Source organism: Rhinolophus sinicus, linkage group LG15, assembly GCF_036562045.2.
Source record: "Rhinolophus sinicus isolate RSC01 linkage group LG15, ASM3656204v1, whole genome shotgun sequence".
Classification (NCBI taxonomy): Eukaryota; Metazoa; Chordata; class Mammalia; order Chiroptera; family Rhinolophidae; genus Rhinolophus; species Rhinolophus sinicus.
In genome coordinates, this window is record NC_133764.1 from 11,258,022 (window position 1) to 11,276,638 (window position 18,617).

General features: G+C 52.6%; 3 protein-coding genes across 7 annotated transcripts; all 3 read right to left on the reverse strand.

Moving 5' to 3' along the window:
- Positions 1 to 1,008: 1,008 nt before the first annotated feature.
- On the reverse strand, positions 1,009 to 8,022 carry BCL6B (BCL6B transcription repressor). 2 transcript variants are annotated; one of them, XM_019719208.2, is made up of 9 exons: positions 7,476 to 8,022; positions 6,759 to 6,949; positions 6,302 to 6,523; positions 5,845 to 6,192; positions 5,407 to 5,528; positions 4,677 to 4,841; positions 4,452 to 4,582; positions 4,197 to 4,334; positions 1,009 to 1,503 (listed from the first exon to the last, which is right to left on the reverse strand). In XM_019719208.2, the coding sequence occupies exons 2-9, from the start codon at positions 6,935 to 6,937 to the stop codon at positions 1,486 to 1,488; spliced, it is 1,323 nt and encodes a 440-aa protein (XP_019574767.1). In that variant the 5' UTR covers positions 6,938 to 6,949; positions 7,476 to 8,022; the 3' UTR covers positions 1,009 to 1,485. The 2 variants fall into 2 exon arrangements, with proteins under 2 accessions (XP_019574767.1, XP_019574765.1); XM_019719206.2 differs by lacking the exon at positions 1,009 to 1,503 and adding an exon at positions 1,679 to 3,765 and having other exon boundaries at positions 7,476 to 8,018.
- Positions 8,023 to 13,183: 5,161 nt separating this feature from the next.
- BACC1 (BPTF associated chromatin complex component 1) lies at positions 13,184 to 16,033 on the reverse strand. 4 transcript variants are annotated; one of them, XM_019719210.2, is made up of 6 exons: positions 15,861 to 16,030; positions 15,574 to 15,668; positions 14,865 to 14,966; positions 14,007 to 14,197; positions 13,688 to 13,792; positions 13,184 to 13,449 (listed from the first exon to the last, which is right to left on the reverse strand). In XM_019719210.2, the coding sequence occupies exons 1-6, from the start codon at positions 15,879 to 15,881 to the stop codon at positions 13,385 to 13,387; spliced, it is 579 nt and encodes a 192-aa protein (XP_019574769.1). In that variant the 5' UTR covers positions 15,882 to 16,030; the 3' UTR covers positions 13,184 to 13,384. The 4 variants fall into 4 exon arrangements, with proteins under 4 accessions (XP_019574769.1, XP_019574770.1, XP_019574771.1 ...); XM_019719211.2 differs by having other exon boundaries at positions 13,184 to 13,445; positions 15,861 to 16,023; XM_019719212.2 differs by lacking the exon at positions 14,865 to 14,966 and having other exon boundaries at positions 15,861 to 16,033.
- Positions 16,034 to 16,212: 179 nt separating this feature from the next.
- Positions 16,213 to 18,014, reverse strand: RNASEK (ribonuclease K). The gene is made up of 3 exons (XM_019719215.2): positions 17,800 to 18,014; positions 17,018 to 17,094; positions 16,213 to 16,595 (listed from the first exon to the last, which is right to left on the reverse strand). The coding sequence occupies exons 1-3, from the start codon at positions 17,875 to 17,877 to the stop codon at positions 16,454 to 16,456; spliced, it is 297 nt and encodes a 98-aa protein (XP_019574774.2). The 5' UTR covers positions 17,878 to 18,014; the 3' UTR covers positions 16,213 to 16,453.
- Between the last annotated feature and the right edge of the window lie 603 nt (positions 18,015 to 18,617).

Sequence of the window (18,617 nt, forward strand, 5' to 3'; positions counted from 1 at the left end):
CACTAGAATCTAGATGCCTGGATCCCTGAGGGGTTCAAAGGCCAAGGGAAGAGACAAGGGAACGGGTTGTTGGATTCCTGGTGTTCATTTCTGCAGCTTGTTGCCACTAACAGGAAACCTACAGGTCACAGAAACCAAAAATAACTGGGGAGAGGAAGGGTGGGTCCTACCAGCATCACCTACCCCTTCATTGGGACTGGAACCCTTTCTTCTGTTCTGTCCTTCTAGTAACAACCACTTTCTAACCAGTTTTTGATTTCATGATTAGATAAAGAGACAAACCATGACTACTGGAGCAGTGGACCCTTCCGACCCAACTAGTACCCAGTACCTCTACCTTATATAGCACTAATGGCCTGGCTTTCTGTTTCTTCATTATAATTTAAACTACCCAGGACCCTGACCTTGAAACTTAGACTCAAGTGGTCATACCCAGACATGTGGGGAGTGGAGGGGGGAGGGAGGCTATGTAATTTTGAAAGTATATTAAGCCTTATAATTTTATATGTGGGAAATAAAAATAATCATATCCCAAATTGGTTTTTTTTTTGGTAAGTAAAGTCAAAACTTTGGGTGGTGGGGAATATGCCAATGATGTAGAGTTGGTGTGGTGGTATAACACAGTGGTTAAGAGCACAGTCTTTAGAATCAAAGTTCCAGTCTTGGCTTCATCACTTAATGACTTGGCCAAGATACTGAACGTCATAGTGGGTTTCCCTTTCTGTAAATTGGGGATAATAATAGCACCTACTTTGTAGGGTTTTCAGGTAAGTTGAATTAGATAACCTATGCATTAAAATGCTTAGTTTAGGGCCTGACATGTAGCAGGAGTTAAGTAATATTAGCTGGTCTCATTTTCAACAGGGGATAAGCTGTAGTGGGAGAAGAAGGAAAGTTGTAATTTAGTTGTTTCATTTTTTGCTTTTTAAAAATCTAATCCAGGTCACGGGTTTTAAAAGACTGAGAAACACAACCACAAGCTGTAAATATTGGAAGGAACTGCAGAGACCGTGTTAATGGACTTATTTCACAGATAAGTAATTTAAGTCCAAAAGGGAGGTAATTTACCAGAATCAGTGGCCCTCTACCCTCTGCTCACAGGGAAGAACAGAGCTGTGCACACAGGACACAGATAGGACAGGGAAAGGATGAGAGAGAAACATGTACTGGTCAATAGATAGATTCCAAGACACCATTGCTGGGGGAGGAATAGAATTGGCATATTGGCTCGAACTACACAGCCTTCTCACTGCCACCTCTAGCCCATATTATTCTCATGGGACCCAAGTCCTATCCATTTTCCTTGGTGGTGGTGGTGATGGTGGTGGTGGTGGTGTTAGTGGTGATGGTAGGGGGTGTCCCAGCACAGATGCATCCTCAGCCTCTTGGTATTATTAGTGGCTTCCTGGTTTCTCCCTGCCACCTCCACACTTCAGGCAGGAAGTGACTTCAGAACAGCAGGATGCAGGTGGCTCCGGAGAAACTTCATGAAGTCATTGGTTCCTACACAATGAGCCGGAAAGCACGGGCAGGGGAGAAAAAGGACCATTTAAAATGTCTGGGGGTATGGGACAATGGAATGAGCAGAATCCAAGATGGTCTCCAGGAGGGAAGAACCTTCTTTCCCCAGCTTCACCCAGTCCCCAGATCACCCAAGCAAGAACCCAGGACACAGCAGGCAGCACAGAGAGGCTTCTTTATTCCATGATTCTGATCTTGCAAGATCTAATATCTCCACCCCTAGGCACTCTCCACCTGCCCATCCAGTCTGCTAAAAAAAAAAAAAAAATCGTGGTTCCTTTTCTTATCTCTCCTCTGCTTCCCAACTCCCTCCTTCCAGTCTGCAGAGGGGAGTAAAAGGGAGAAGAGAAGCTTTCTCACCAGTCCCCAAGTGACAGCCACTAGTACTGACCTATCTTGAGGAAGCTCCTCCCCCAAAATTCAAAGTGCTTCTTACCCTCTACCCTATGACCCATAATCAAATAGGCTCCAGAGCAAAAGGGGCAGGATTATAAATCAAGGCTTCAGAGTGTCATCTAATATTACAGACATTCCATCCAATTAAGAGGCAACCCCAGTCCTAACTTTCTACCTACTTGGCCAAACCAGAGACTGCACCCCTCGACCAACCTCTTAATTCTACCTGGATACTTGGTCCACTAGAAGGTCCATCAATCAATCAGTCTTTTAAATCTTCTAAATCTCTAATCCCAACAGTAATCCCAATCATAATCCCAAACTATAGCAAATTCAAAATGGAACTCAACCCCTTTATTCTCCCTGTGGAAGGTTCTAATGCATTCACTGGTTCCAGACAGAAATGCAGTGATGGACAGACCAGGTCACAGACCCAGCTTTTCTAAGGTAAGAAAGTTACCAAGCACTTGTGACTTCTAGAGGCAAAGAAGTTTCTAGAATCTGGACATTTGCCAGAAGTCCAAAAACCCACTGAAGGAAGAAGGGGTTTGTCTCAGGTAAAGAGAACCCTAAGGAACATCCAAGCCCAGATGCCTCTACAGTAAAGGACTGGTCACATGACTCTTTACTGTTTAGTCAAGATAAAGAGTTTCAAAATTCTCCCCTAGGTCATAACATTCTTAGAGACTGGGCAATACCAGAAAAGGCTGCATCATCTCTGATAAGGAATTTCAGACCTCTCCTTCATGGAGGGATCAACTCAGTGCTAAGAACAGGCCCTAGGGGGAGGATTGTGGGCTCTATCATGACAGACACAGCAGAGTCAAACCTAGGTGACCAGACTAATGGGACAATCAGGAGCATGAGAGAAAGCTCTAGTCATCCCCCCAGTTCCAAGACTGACAAAGGTGCCACACCCACAGCCCTCAGGAGGCATTTATTACCTCCCATTTCAGGCTCACCATAAAGGTTCCCATAACCCTTGAAGAACAGAGAAAAAAGTCTACCCTGTTCTAGCCTACTAGATAACTTATAATATCCAGAATACCAGAGAGGGTTCCTGACCCAACTCCACAAACCCACATGTTCCCAGAGCTGCCCTAGAACAAATAAAGGTTCCAGACCTAGAATTGGAAGGACAGGACACAGAGAACCCCTTTCTCCATTTTAAACAAACCAACAAGCAAACAAATGGGAGAAAGAACTACTCTAAAGATAAAAGTTATGGCGATAATAATATAAAACATTTAAGCCAAAGTAGACAGCCAAGTGCTAATCTCTGCCAGCAGAGCTGTGACCTCACATTCTGTTTCAGGTCACTTTTGATCACACTTGTGGAAGAGGGAGGTGGGAAATGCAATACAATGAAGGCCCTGGTGTCACCCAAAGGCCTCAATAAATTATATTTACAGATAAATCGAAAGATGAGGGTTGCAGGTAGAGGACTGTTCCCTTAAGATAACAGGGGCCTCCAGTCTCTCCTTCCCCCAGCTCCTAGCTTTCTCCTCAGAAACAATTTTGATTGTGGGGAAGAGGTTTTGACCAGCAAAACAGGCAAATCAAACTGGGATCTGCCACCCCAGCTCTCCCCAGTGAGAAATTAAGGTGGTGGCAGTTTCTGATACTGGAGGGGCCTTACACACCCCCATGCCCAAGTCTGCCAGAGAAACTAGGTGTGGGCTGGCCCCTTTCCCTTCTTCCAGCAAGTGAGTGGGGTCGGCCATCGCTCAGCTAGGGCCCCCCCAGAATGTGGTAGTGCACTTTGGTGTTGGTAGCAGCTCCGTGTTTCTGGCGCAGATGCAGTCGTAGTTGACTCTTGTGCCGGAAATGCAGGCCGCAGGGGTCGCACTGTGGGGGGGACAGCCAGATCAGGTCCCTCTCCATCCACAACCACCTTTTAGGTGTTGATCGAGGGAGAACTGTCCAGCTCTCCGCCAAACAGAAGATTTTAGTCCTCCCAAATCCTCAAGGAGAGGACAAGAAGATAGGCGCCCCCCTCTTCAGCAAACGTTTTTTCCATCTGTTAGCTACCTCCTTTACAGTAGCATATTGTCCAGTCCAGGACCCTAAATTATATACCTGCCTATTCCCACCTCCATCCTCGCCCCTTTCTCACGTCCTTCCCCGGCCCCGCCCCTTTCGCGCCTGGACTCTTCCAGGGCACCGCCCATTTTGAAGAGATCTGGTGACCACTAGGCACGCTCCTCTCTCCGAGCCCCGCCGCTAGGAAAATGGGACGTAATTCTAAGACTTTGGGCCAGGCCAAGTCGGGTACTCACGTGGTAAGGTTTCTCGCCTGTGTGGATGCGAACGTGGCTCTTGAGGGTCTGTAGGTGGCGGAAGCGAGTTCCGCAGGTAGAGCAAGGATAGGGCTTCTCCCCAGTGTGGATCAGCACGTGCGCGCGCAGATGCGCTACCTGAGAGCGGAGGAGACCTCAGACCGCGCCCCTGGGAGGGCTAGAACCGTCCCCCTGCGGCCCGCCCTGCCCTCTTGCAAATTTGCCTTGGAGCCGGCTCTGAGACTGGCTCTGTACCTGTACGAAGCGCGAGCCACACGTCTCACACTTATAGGGCTTCTCTCCCGAATGGATGCGACTGTGCGTTTTCAGGTTTGCCGGCCGGTTAAAGCGGGCTCCGCAAATGGAGCAGTGGTAGGGCTTTTCCCCTGGAGGCAGAGAGGAAGGGAGGTCGGGGACTTGGCCCGAGGACATTTGTGGGCATGACGGCCAGGGGCCCTCTCTTCCCTCCTCATCCCCTACCTGTGTGCACCGTGCGGTGGCTGGCCAGGTTGCCCTTGTAGCGGAAAGCAGACCGGCAGAGCTGACACTTGTAGGGCTTGTCCTCATCCCCAGGAGCCAAGGGGTCTAGCCCTGATGAGCACCCAGCCACAGCCTCACAGTTCTGGCAGCCGAAAAATTCACTTCCTGGGGAGGAGAGTGGGTAATGACAATAATCATGGAATCCTCAAACCACACAGTAGTAGGTTTTCTTTTCCCCAATTTACTGTTAAGTCTTCTAGGGCTCAGTTGACTTACTCGAGGTTACATGGTTAGTTAAGAAGGCTCCATGTCTGCCTCCAGAGTACTCTGCTAATCTCTTCAACAGTGGTGTTGGTAGGTGGAGGCCTCTGCTAGTGGGTGGAAGTTTCTGTTTCTCTCTCCACTGTTGTACCACTCTGGATGACAGCTTGCCAGAGAGGCCCTGCCAAGCCCTGGGCTGACCACTCAGCCTTGGATGGGAATAGGCCAGAAGTTCCCAAACACGGCTACTCATTGGAAGCTTTAAAAAATACTGATGCTTGGCTCCTACTTCCAGACATTCTGATCTATGGGATGTGAGCTGGGCAATGGGATTTTGAAAAGCTCCCTAGGTGATCCTAATTTGCAGTATATAGTTGGAATAGGCCTTTCCTGAGGCCTTTTGGCCCAAATTGACCTTGAGCAGCCACAGGAGAAAATCCCTGAAGGAGGTTAAAGGAGGGGTTCTTACCTGGTGGTGGACCAGCCCGTCCAGAGGGTGATGCAGTGGCCTCTTGAGCCCGGGGTGTGAGATAGAGGGTATTGACTGGAGCCCCACATTTGAACTGTACAGTGGCAGCAGTTGGAGAGAGCCTAGGCAGAGTAAAAGGTTAGGAGAAGGAGAGATTATGTGAATGGGGTGGGGGGAGCGGGAGTTGCTTTTCTGTTAGAGAACTTGGAGCCAAAGGCCTACCCTCCAGAAGTGAGTCAGTATTGACCAATAAGCCATATCCAATTGTGCTGCCAAAGACCCACCCCACTGAGTAAGCCTGGCCGCCAACTTCCTATGGTGCGCTAGTGTCTCTGGAACCCATTCCCTTACTCCCTGCTCCTGACCACCCAGGCTCAATGGCTCTGCCTTCTAGCTGAGGCTAGCCAGTACAAATTCTTGGGGTTCCAGTTACTGTACCTGCTCTGAGGACCGGGAATGTGTCCTTCTTCACTGCTGCTGCTGCTGGAAGCCTCATCTCCACTGGGGAGCCCAGCTTGGGGGCAAAGTTGACCAGAACTCCTCTCCCCCTCCAGGCTCCCTGCTTGGGAGGCCTGAGAGTTTAGCACGATGAACTTGTACTTTTTCCAGTTGCAGGCCTTGGGGTCTGGGCTGCCTGGACTAGGGGGGCCTTGACTGCAGCTGCGAGACTCAGTAGGTGGGTCTGGGTGCCCTTCGGAGCGCCTGGGACTGCCTGGTGGAGGGGCCGTTGGGGGCGTGGGGGGTTCTGCTTCCAGGGGCCGCAGGGAGATGCCCAGAGGTTCATAGCTGGGAAAAGTGCGATGGACATTAGTGCTATTTCCTAATCTTGGCCTCTGCCCTTGACACCTGGGATACCACCTCACCCACAGAGAACACCGAGCTGGGGCTCCTTCACCTGGCCTGGATGAAGCGGTGGCATGCCTGGACCACATGTTCCATCTGCAAGTAGGTGGCGGCCGCAAGAACCGCTGGTGCAGTGGTGGGAGAGAGGCGTAGGCGCGAAGTGTACATGAAGTCCAGAAGAGGAGCGAAGCCTCCAGCTTCAGGGCCCCCGGGCAGGGAGAGCACGTCCACCCCCACTCCTGCACGGCCTCGGAAAATTGAATAGAAGAAGCCACTGGAAAAAAGGGTAGATAGGTCAAGTTAGGGGCTAGGGAAATAAGAAACACCATTATAGAAAGCCAGACCCCATAGAGAGCTCCGCCTCCTCCCCCACTGTTACCCCGCCTCAACTCCGGGACGCTCCGCCTCTTGCCTCTGTAAAGCTCGGCTTCGGATTCCCTCCCAAAGACCTTATGGCTCCGCCCCTTTCCCAATTGGTCCCACTCCACCCCATGAGGCTCCCCTCGAACCTGCAGGCGATAAGAACTGCCTTGTGAGCTCGAAGGGGTTGCCCGCCAACCAGTAGCGTGACGTCAGTGAGGATCCCGCGCAGGCGCAGCTCGTTCAGGTTGCCGAGCACGTCGGAGGAGTGGCGAGTGAACTCGCGGACATAGCCCAGCTCTCCCTCCGGTGTAGCGGTGGAACCCATCGCGCCGCAGGCCTGCGGGTGCCAAGGAGAGGGCTCAGGGATCCAGGCAGTCCTAAGACGGCTTCCCTTTCACAGTTTGCTTCTTCCTCCTGAGGTGCAACTAGAACCAAGCCCGTGGCCCCGGCTCACGGAGCCTCACTTAATTCATCCTGTTTTTTTCTGCCCTGGACCACACCATCGCTCGCTTTCTGCCTCTAGATTCGAAGGTTCCCACACCGCGAAGTCGATGGCGGGCGTTGGGAATCCTGCGCGCAGCCCTTAGTTCGACTCCTAGCGCCCTTCCAGCACCCCCACTCCTGCTTCACTGCGCGCCTGAGTCTCAGGTGTCCGACCCTGCCTGGAGACCCCAGATGACATGCAGTACACACACCTTCAAATCCCAATCGAAGCTCTCTCCCCCAACCCACGAATTCTACTACTATCTATTTCCCGATCCCTAGCTGAGCCCAATTTTGGGGCCTCAGTCTTCCTATCATTAACAAGCCCCAACCCTCTTCGGGGACCCAGGAGTCTGGTTCCCTCAGTCTCTCGTTCTTACCCCCGTCCTGCAGGGGCTGCGGCTTCTCTTCTGGGGGGGGCGGGGTCTCTCTCCCCTCTTGGCCTCGGCTCCTTTATCTCGCCGGGATGTCGGGGGCGGGGGTGGAGGTGGGGTGAACGCCTGGGTCTGTATCCTTCCTTCCTCCCTCGCTCTCCAGATGGCGATCCCAGGGCGGGGTCTCCGGCTCTAGGGCGGGACCTCAAACGCTGGGTGGTCGTAACCTAAGGGGTCTTGGGTCACCGAAAGTGGAACCAAGTATGGGACACTGGGATTGGGGAGGAGGTTGGGGATATCGAGGTTGGAACTATGGGTGACTGGATCGTCGGATAGGCGGGGGACTGGGACAGCGAAAATTGGTGTATTGGCTTTTGGAAGGGTGTGCCAAGAGCCTGTTAGAGGAGAGTGAATACAGCAAAACTCCCTTTCCAGTGTACGGTATAATGGGACATAAAGGGGAGCCCAACGAAGCACCAGGTTTGGGGCGGAGGCGATAGTGGGCTCCTGTGGGGTCTCAGACAGCGGGAGGGATGGTGTGAATGACAGGTTCTTCTGCGGGGCCTACAAAAGGGGAGGGGGGCGGCTCTGACCAGGCGGGGTAGGGAAAGGGCGGATATGATTTCTAGTTCGTTTCCCTCCATTGTCCTGCGACCGGACGGCCCCGCCAGCTGCTTCCCCTCGAGGAGGTGGGGAAAGCCCCGGGTGAGGGCCAAGAGACGCTCAGGAGACCTAGGCGTCCGGACTCTTGCTCTCGACTCCCTTCTGAATCCTTTTAGGGATCCAGAGAGACAGACTCCCGCCCATAGCCCGCTCGCCCTCCCCCAATCCCATCTCACCAGGGCCTCGGGCACCCGCCCGTCGGCTACGCTTGGAAGCTGGCGGGACGCCGAGGTCCAGCGCGGCAAGTAGTCAAAGCTCGGCAGTGTTTGGCTCCTTCCACGAGGGGGCGGACGAGCACTAGCTTCGCCTCGTCCGGTCGTCTCCACCCGGCTTGGGGGTCCACTCAGACCCGGGCGCAGGATCCGTTCGGTCTGGGCGGCTGAAACCTTCGTCCTCCTCCCCTTTGCGCGGGTTTATTCTGTCCCTCTGTCTCCTAGGAGGGGACTAGGGTTGGGCAGAGGGAGGCAGAGTTAGGCGACAGAGGGGAATTTTCTCTGAGGCAGGGGTTCCTACCTGGGGTGAGAAATCCTCTGGCTTTGGGAGCAAGATCAATGGGTGGGACATGGAGTGGGGTCTGAGCCCTGGGAATACAGGGTTTTCCTTTCTAATTAAGCTAGACTATTATCTGTCTTTAGAGGTGGATTTTAAGTGAACATTAATATGTAAGTTGGGTGGGGTGAACAAAGAGAAGGGAAAACCGGGAGGGTCTCAGGGTAAAAGAAAGGTGAGAAGGCAGGATGAAGCCTGTTAACCCGAATTTTAAGTCTCTGGGATATAGGCATGGGTCACACCTCATTTTATTTTTTTTAATTTTTTTTTTTTGAGGAGATATTGGGCGGGGAAGACAAGGTTCATTTGGAGAAGGGAGGCCAGAGCTGAGTCCAGCTTCTAAGCAGGAAAGTCTTGGATTTGGGCTTAAGAGAGTCTCCAATTGCCCAGAAATGACTGACCATTACCTATGAAGCTGCATATCTAGGTCTGGGTGTGCAGATTTGAGGGTATCTTTATTTGGGTACACAAAAGAACTGCTGAGAAAACTGGAAATCAGGGACCACTAGGGATTCAGGATGGTGAGGTGGCTTTTGCATGTGAGGGTTACTTTGGTCTCTGCCCATTTGGAGGTAGGCATTAGACTAGGGGCTCCCTGTGGTATCAGGATGGAGTTGATTTTGTGTTATCTGGTCAATTGTGGAGTGCATATTTATTATGGGGTGTTGAGTTAGTTTGATTGTTCTGGGCACTGGGGGCTGTATTCAGTCTTGAGGGTGGATGGTAAGTTAGGCATGGAGCTGATTTTGAAGCTACATTAGTTCTGGGGATTCTGAACCCACAATTTGGAGATTGTCATCTTGGAATATCAGGAGAACCTGCTAGGTACTATTCAGGAGGTGGGTGAAGGTTTTGTTTTAGAGATTCATAGTGATTGGTGTATATGGACAATCTGATTTCAAGTATATAGTCATGCTGATTTGGAAGTGCATCCTGTTTGGGGGTGCCATATACGTTTCAAGGAGCAAATTAATTTAGGGGACATGAAATTCAATTTGAAGTTGTTGGTTTTTTTTATTAGCCTGAGGTAGAACATAATAGAAACCTGGGAGCAAATTTGAAGGCCTCTGATTAGGGATCCATGAGGGGGAGCAAAACTTTCTATTTGAATGTTGTGGAAACTTACTTTGAGGAGGGGATATTCCTGTTTATGCATAGATAGCCAGGAAACTTTTTTCCAGGGGGAGAAACAAGGTGAGGGTCCAGAGTAGGAGACTAAAATTTTGGGGTATCCTTATTTTGGGGTGTTTTGTCACTATTTGGTTGCATTTGGTGAAACTGAGGGATGGATCTTAAGGTGAGATTGATTTGGGGGGTCACTTAATTTGTAGTATGATGCTCGGTTGGGATGTCCTTTGCTTATAGCTCCCTTTCACTCCAGATTCTAGAAATCTCATTCTTTAGTGAACCCCCAAATATGCCCAGGATTTGCAGGGAGAAATTTGGAAAGGGAAGGTATTTCCTCTTATTTCTATGTAGCCTGGATAGATCTAAGGAAGAGAAGGTGGTTTCAGATTCTGAACCCCAATTTCTTAAGGGAGCATGCCTCAGTTTGGGAGAAGGTGGGAGAAATGGGGTGTCTTGTGGTAAAGTGGACACCCTGACTGGGGCAGTTGCTGTTGAAACTGGCAAAGAGAGGTGGTGATGGGATACAAGGAGGTGATTCTTGTACCCTGATTTTCTAGGATGAGAGCCCCAAACAGAAAGCAGACATAGGACTGGGAGTGTGGGTGAGATTAGGGGGGAGGGGTTCCCCACGGTTGCAGGGGGTAGAGGGTAAGCCAGGCCAGCTCTGCACGCCTGGGTCCTGCTCTCTTCGGCTCTCCTCCCCTCTCTCCCTCCCACCGCCCACCCCCCCAACCCAAGGAAAAAAAAACTGCCTGTGCAACAGCAATGGCAGATTCCAATCCTCCAGGCTTTCCTGAACCACCACGGAGACCAGCCAGGGGGGAGGGGAAGGGAGGATCGGGCTTTCCTGCTTCTCTTAAGACTGGGGCTATGGGCTTGACCTCCTGGCCCCTAGCCCTTTGAGGAGTGCCCCCCTCCCCAGTCTGGAAGCCAGGTGTCCTGGACCCTAGCCCCCGGGCGGGGGGGTGCCTGGAGAGACCGGGAGGAGGAAGGAGGGAGTGACTTCCAAAATTGGCATCGGGACAGAGCAGGGCTGGCGGGAGGCAGGCGAAAGACGGAATTTTCCTGAAAAAACGGGGGTATCTGAGGACCCCAAATTTGGGGAGCTAGTCCAGGACTGTCCTGCCAACATCCTAGATTTTTTGGGGATTTTTTTGGGCCCCCGGGACCCCTGTAGATGGGGTGAGGAATGTAGTGTTGGGGGAATCTGACTGGGGCATTGCAGCTGCCTCTCCCGCCGAGTTGGAGACGGATGGGCTGGGACCGGTTTTGGGGGGGTTGTCCCCAATTCTGACTGGGAGTGAAGGAACCCCATCCTAAGCTCTCTTGTGGGGGTCCCCACTGCCTAGGGCACTCCCCACTCCCTGAGCCAGCCGAGAGGAAGGAGGCCAGCGATGCGACTGGGGCTGCTCCTTTCTCCTTCACCCCAAATGTGAGGGATGCACCCCAAATTTTGCTCCCTTCAAAATAGGGGACCAGGATCTCAGGGGAGAGTAGCTGAGGTAAGTGGGGAGGAAAGTGTCCCCTGTTTTCAGGAGAGACGTGGCGGTTGGGGGGGAGGTTTGGAGGTGCGTGCTGGGGTGGGGTTGGGCTTTGTCAGTCTTGGAACTGGGGGGACGATTGGAGAGGCTTTCTCTTATGCCCCTAAACTGCAGTTGCCCAGATGGAAACCAAAGGCTGAGACCAGAGGGCCCCCAAACATCCCCAGCTGTTAATACAGTGTTTGATATCTGTTTCACCCCCACAAAGGCTCTGCCGAGGATGGGAGCTGGGGGCAGCTGTTCAGTTTGGGGGCTGTGGAGGGTGGAGTGAGGAGCAAGAGGCCTTGGCAGGATTTGTTGTAGGACAAATAGGGGTCTCAAGGGAGGGGGTCTGGCATCCCTGGGGCCTAAAAAGCCTGCTTACACCTACCATCTTAGATCTTTTTGATTGCTAAGAGTTTTGGGGGGTGTGTCGGAAGGGAGAATGGTAAAGAGTGGGATGGGAGGTGGGAGGATAACTTTTGGGTTTTGGAAGATATTATTTTGATTTGCGGAAGGGATTTTGGCCCTTGGATTTTGCTTTCTGAGGGGTGATTTTAAAAAATCAAGTCCTGGACAGGAGGAAGGCTGAGGGAAGACCAACGGTGGGGGTGGGGAGAGGCATATTTGTCTCAGCTTAAACGTGGCTTTCTGGGGTGGGCATGCCTTCCTGGGCCTGATGGATAGGCTGATGGGGGTTGTTGCAGGGGGTAGGACTTGGGTCCTGGGGGCCATGGGGAGTGAGAACAGCTCTGGGGGTTGAATACCTGGTCCCCAGGTCCAGATGGCTTTCTTCCTGGGCCCTGCTGCTCCCCTTTCCCCCTGGCCTCCATTTCCTGCCTTTGGCCTCCATCTTGTGGCAGGCCCAGGGCCCAGGGAGACTTCCGGCCCCCCTCTCCCAACCATGTTTCAGCCCCACCACCTCTGGATCGCCAACTTCCAACCCTGCTGACCTTGGCCTCCTGTCTCTCCTTGCTTTCTCTTGGGTTCTCACCCAGAGAGGGGAGGAACGGACACAGGAAGCCTTGGGTCCCTGCCCTTGCTGAGTCGGGAAGCAGTTTGTTGGTCCCCCATAGTCATTCCCTATTTCCTCCGCCTTTGACCCCACCCTAGAGATCCCCTGACAGTTTCTAGATAGGGAAGATGGTTCCAGTCTTATACTGCAAACCCTTAGGCCCCTCTCCCTCCAGTTGCCTGCTCAGCTCCTAGCTCTGATTTCTTGTTTTCCCCAACCATTTTGGGACCATTTTTGCCTTCTCTATATCACTACTCTTGGTTGTGGGGGTCTTCCCAGCACTGTCTTGTGCTCCTTTCCTCTCCACCCACCCATCCTGCTCCCGCCCCAGCAGCACACTGTGGTTTGTACGGCACTGTGGCCACGTCCAAACCACACTGTGGTGTTAGAGCGAGGGTGGGGGAGGCACCGCTGAGGCTTGGCCCTGGAGGCTACCCTGGAGAAGTGACACAAAAAACATCTGGGGCCTTCATGCAATGTTGGGGGTTGCGAGGGGCGGGGGGCGGGGGGGGCGGGGGGGAGGTGAAAAGGGAGGTATGAAAGCACTGGAAACAGCCCCTTTAGAGTCCCCAGGGAAGTCTCAGGAATACTGACTGACAGAGACCCTGGGAGTAAGTTCTACCTCCAGAGAGCAAAGTAGAGTCTTTGTTGCCCACACCCAGCTCCCCTGGCTCTAGCAGCACAGAAATATTGGCACTGGGAAGAAAGTCTGCCAATATTGGCTGAGCTGCTCCAGGCAGAGTGGTGAGAGCTGCCAAGGAGGGGCTGAGCCCCTGGGGGGCTGAGGAGAGAGGGAATGGCCCCTTGCACTCCAATAATGTTAAACGAAGACACCAAGCTGAGAGACAGAGATCTTTATTGTTTTCTGTATAAAAATGTCCATCAGATGGACATCAAAGGGGTTGGAGGCAGATGTTTATACTGGAACAAGGTGGGCAGCACTAACAGCGTTTCGACCCTATCTCATGCAGGCCTTGCTCAGAGTCCCAGGTGATCCACAGTTCCAGGGTGAAAAGTGAGAGGGGTCAGAGGTGGAAGGCTCAGCAAGAGAGCAGAGGAAAATCAGCAGAGGTCAGGAGAAGGCCAGAATCCAGGGTCAGGCTGTCTGGAACAGAAAGTAAAATGGGCCGAGATGGAGCAAGCCCCAAGTATGCTTCCAAGACAATTCCTGCCTCCCCAAAGCCAGGCTCCTTACTGACCCAACCCCCTGCACCGTGTATGAGAGAACCTCTCTTCCACAGCCCCTGTACAAGGGAGAGGGCTCCTGCTGAGACCCTCCCCTACCATCCAAGTGAGTACTTCCTCCCCCACCCCTTCAGCTGGTGTGGGAGAAGGACTCCTACCCTGGTCGAAGTTGAGTTTCTTGGCTGGAGGAGTTTCTCCTAGCCCTTCAATATCCACCAGGTCACTGTTGGCGTCGGAGTCGTTCAAAGCACTGAGTGTCACATCTGGGAGGGGGGCATAAGCTAGGCTCTAGGTCCCCTGACTGCCACCCAGCTTCCCGAGCTTCAAGCTCTCCCTCCCTCCCCCACCCCGGCCATTCTCTGCGAACCTTCACTGGGAGAGGAAGATAGATTTGTCTCTCTTTAACTCAAGCCCAATTCTCTCACTGAACCTCAGACGGGACATTTAACCCTGAAGCAGCAACTCCACAGCCCTCACCAGCCTTTTGTTTCTTTGTGGGGGGACCCCCGGTCTCAGGGACACTGGAGCTGCTTGGTGGAGGGGCAGCTGGAGGAGGCGACAAGACACCAGATGCCACCTTCTTGGGGCCTTTCTTGGGTGACTCAGCTGGAAGGGGGATACCAGAGTCTTCATATACCTTGCGTTTCACAGTGGCCTTTATTTGAGCCCTGAAGAGAAGAGGAGCAGGTTAGGGAGTCATCAGAGAGGATTAGGGAAGAAAGAAGAGAAGGGATGCGGGTAATGGGCCACCCTGAAGGAATATTGTGGAGCCCCTTCAGAACCTAGATGAGAGTCCAAGTTAGGGCCCTAACCCTTTGGTAGGGTTCTCATATTCCTGAAGCTTTTCACTCACTCAGGGCAGATGGTGTGAAGAATGGATTGCCTGAACTGAGTAGCGCGAAGGGCCCATTTCCTAATTCTCTTCTGGGAGAGATGTACGGAAGTGGAAGGCTACCAGATAAGCCTTGGTGATGTACAGGTGGATTCTGATCAACTAGTTCAGAATCACAATATCCCTGGAAACACTACAGTAGTAGAGTCTCAAAAGATCTGTATAAATAACCAGGCGACTCCCATTACCAAATTTAATTACCGAGTAGCTCAGGCAACCTTAAATCAAAATGCTTGGAAGGTCCTGATTACCATAACATTTTAGTAACTTCTGACCAATTGTGACAATTCTTTTATCTTTCAGTCATCAAGGGGATGGTAACAAAACTAGCAACACAGTAGGAAAGATGTTGAGCTGGAAGGGAGTTCTGAGGAAGATGGAACAATGGTTATGGAGGAAGAAAGCTCCCACCCCCCTTTCTCTACCAGCCAACCCTCCCTCACACTGTCCGTTCCTTGATGACACAGCTGATGTGATTAAGATCGTCCCCAAATCGCTTCACAGCAGCCCTCAGCATCTCTATCTCCGTTTCCGTCCACTTGGCACTGTCAGAAGGGGAGAGGGGAATAGCGAAAGTGGGAGGAGGAGGACTATGCATTCCACAGCAACCAGCCTCCTCCCCCTAATATCTGGGGTCCCTCCCATGGATCCACAGAGGTCCTCCTTTAAAAAAAAACAAAAAAACTCAAGATCCCATGGGAACCCCAAGGACCCCCCTACCACATTATAATATTGCAACCACCACCACCTTGTAAGAAAACCTCTTCCCCATCAACGTGAAAACAGCTGCTGTAAATAGCCCACTGAAGCCAATTCAACATGTAGGAGTCTACAAACTGAAACCCTGAACATAGTCTGCAGCAGTCTGAGGGAATTCCACAAGATTTTGGGTGGATGGGTAGTGGTGGTGGTCTTATGGTCTGCGGTTCACAGTAGGGCAGAGCTGTGAAAATGAGTCCAGGTTCTGAGCCTCAGTCTGTGGTTTTATCTGTCATTCATTCAACAATCATTTATTAACACCTGCTCTGCGCTGTGCCAGGCACAAAGGCAATCTAAAACTAACATCTGTTCCTGCGCTAGAGACAGTCCGTGTCAATGATCGAGTCTAAGCGTCCGCTCTCAGCGTTCACGTCCCAGTTCGGGCTCACGTACCCCGCGGGGGAAGAGTCGGCCACGGGATGCAGCTGCATCGTCAGCTCCCCGAGCTTCGTGAAGGCAGCACCCGCCGCGGAGAAGATCTCTCCGACCTGGGGGCGGAACAGCATTACCGGGAACCGGGGCACACCCCCCGCGCCGTCCCGCCGGGAGTCCCTAGCCCCACCCCAGGCTCACCTCCCGCCTCCCGCTTCGCATCCCGGGCGGAAGAGCCCGGAGCCAACTGGGGGGGCCCCCGCCTTCCCGTGGCCGCCAGGGAGCGCTGTCCGCGAGGGAGGTCGAACCTTTGTGGACGCCGACGTCATGGCCCTGCGCGCCCCCGCAGGGAGACGCTGCCACCACCGCCGCCGCCACCACGGAGCCGGCACCGGAGAGCCGGCGGGTCGAACCCCTTCAACCCGCGCAGGAAGTCCCGCCCCCCTGCAGCTGATTGGTTCAAACTTGGCAGCTCTGCGCCTCACCGCCGTAGTGACTTAGGCCGCTTTGGCGCACTGAGGGAAGGAGAGTGGATACACCGCCTCACTTCCGGCCGGGCTTCACTCCACTTCCGTCAAGGTTGAGGGGTGTGAACTTGCCTACTTGGGGGCCGATCTCCAGCCCCCGAGCCCGACCCCCAAGCCAAGCACAGACACAAGGTTTAAGAGAGCAGTTTCTCTTTATTGTGGTACGGGACAAGGCGAGGGAGCTGGAGGAACAGGTGACGGCCAGTCCCAGCCTCCCTCCACTGGGGCCTGGCACCAGAGATTGGAGAACAGGGATTCAATCTCTCTCCAGGGAACGCGAGTCCCGCAGAGGGCACCAGAATGGGGGATCATGAGAGGGTGGGGAGAGTCTTTAAATAGAGGAGGGGGCTGAAGAGGGGAAAAACGACTGTGCTCTAGCGCACCATATATTCCTTGCGCTTATTGAGCCGAACTTGGCAGAAAGAGAAGCCTCCAAGGAGGAGGTAAAGGCTCGCAGCGATGAAGCAGTTGTAGCTCACTTGCTCATAAAGGTTGTATATGTTCTGGGGTCCATTCCTAGGGGTAGAATTAGGCGGAGAAGTGTTCAGGAACATTAGTAGCCAACACTTACTCAACACTTACTATGTGCCAGGTATCCTTCCAAGTGTTTTTACGTGTATTATTATCATCTTATTCAAGCTTCTATTATAGTGGAGTTCTATTATAGCATCCACTTTGCAGAGGTGGAAGGAGGCAGAGAAGTCAAATAAAATACATAAAGAAGCCACACCTGAAGTGGTGGGTTTAGGATGGCCGCTGAGGTCCGAATCCCATGACCAATTCCAACTGCTAAAGAGCAGTTCTCAGCACGCACCCAGTTCCCAGGCCTCTGGGTCCCAAGTATCAAGCTTCCAGCAATTCCCCGCCCAAAATTCTGACCTCAGGCTTAGCCACCTCCCACTTGCCCCCAACCCCACCTCTCCCACCTGATAACTTACTCAAAATCTTTCTCCGTGAAGGGAACGTCCTCAATTAGCACAGCGGAATGGACGTTGAAAAAGATTCCGAGCATTATCTGAAAAAAGAGAATGGGTAGGTTTTGACCTCAGGCACCTGACCTGGTCACTCCCTAACCTCCTTCCACTTTTATTATTGCCACAACATCTGGGTTTGGGAATTTCAAGAATGAGCTGGGATTAGAGATGGCTGTTGCTGGATTCAGACTCAGTCATCCGGAACAGGGCGTGAGGTGGTGACATAGAGAGAACCTGGCTGGGGCAAGGACAGGAATAGTGAGCAACCCAGGAACCTAGATTATCCTCCTCGCCAGAGGCGTCATTATCACGGGACAGAGCAAAAAGGGTCAGGAGGAATGGACACTCCTTCATATTTTTTCCTGGAGTGGGGCGGATAGAGTCCTGGGGAAACAAAGCCCCAGCTACCCATTTCAGGAACAAAAACTCCCTTTCCTCTTCGGTCCTCCATTTAATTCAAGCATCTCTCAAAAACCCAGCTCTTCTTCCTTTTACCAAGAGGAGTCTCCAAATTTACCAGCCCGGGCTCCCATTCCAAGCTCCAGAAGCTGCTTCCTCCCCCACTACCCGTTCCGCTCCAGTTCCCCATTTCTCAATCTCAGTCCTGTTTCGTTTCCCAGCGGCTAATCTACCACCCCCTCCAGCCTGCCTGCTGCTTCCTGAGGCCTGAAGTCTCCTAGCCTTCCAGCCCTCCAATCCCGGGGCCCATCAGGCCCTCTCAGGTTCTCGCCAGCCAGTCCCCTCACCAACATGATCACTCCCCAAGCGCTGAGGACGATGCCGCAGGCGGCCAACTTGGGCCCACAGCACAGAAGCGACGCCATGAAGGGAGTCGGGAATGGTTTAGATACGCGCCGCGTGGAAGGCGGTGAGAGGAAGCCCGGGATGCGCCGTACGGGGAAAAGCGAGCCGTACTCGGGGGCTCGCGCGCTGGAGGACAGAAAGACCCTAAGGAGACCGAGGGGGCGTGGCCTCCGGACCCAACCATCGTGCTGGTGGGGCGCCAGGCGGAGAACGCTGGTCGACTCCGGCTCCTCTCGAGACTTTGGCGGGAAAAGGTGATGTCTGAAACCAGATTAGCCTCTTATGAATCTTTTGTTTTGGTGACCCATGTATCTGGGGCACCAGTATTGCAGAAGCAAGGGCCTCCGGTTTCTTGGTCCCCCCCCTCCAGGTTGGAATGGGAAGAGCCGGTATATCACATGACCAATTTTGGCAGATCACGTGACGAGGAACACGGTAGTAGCTGCTGGCTGGGAAAGAGCGTAGGTCTTGCGGAGCTCCTGGTAACCTTGGCTATGGGCTTTTAGGAGTAGAGGGTTGGAACTATCTGATTTTTCTCTCCGATACCGTACGTAGTTTCAGGTGGTATCCTGTGATGGGGAAATGGTAAATGAGACAGATTTGCACCGAGAGAGAACGCCTGCATTTCCTCTCTACTTATTCCCACCTTTAAAAATAGATATTATGAGGAATACTTAAGTAACTATTTGTTACCAAACATGGAATACTGAATAGTTTTGGATGCCAACTCCAGGAAAAATAGAGGCGTTAGGTGAAGTCT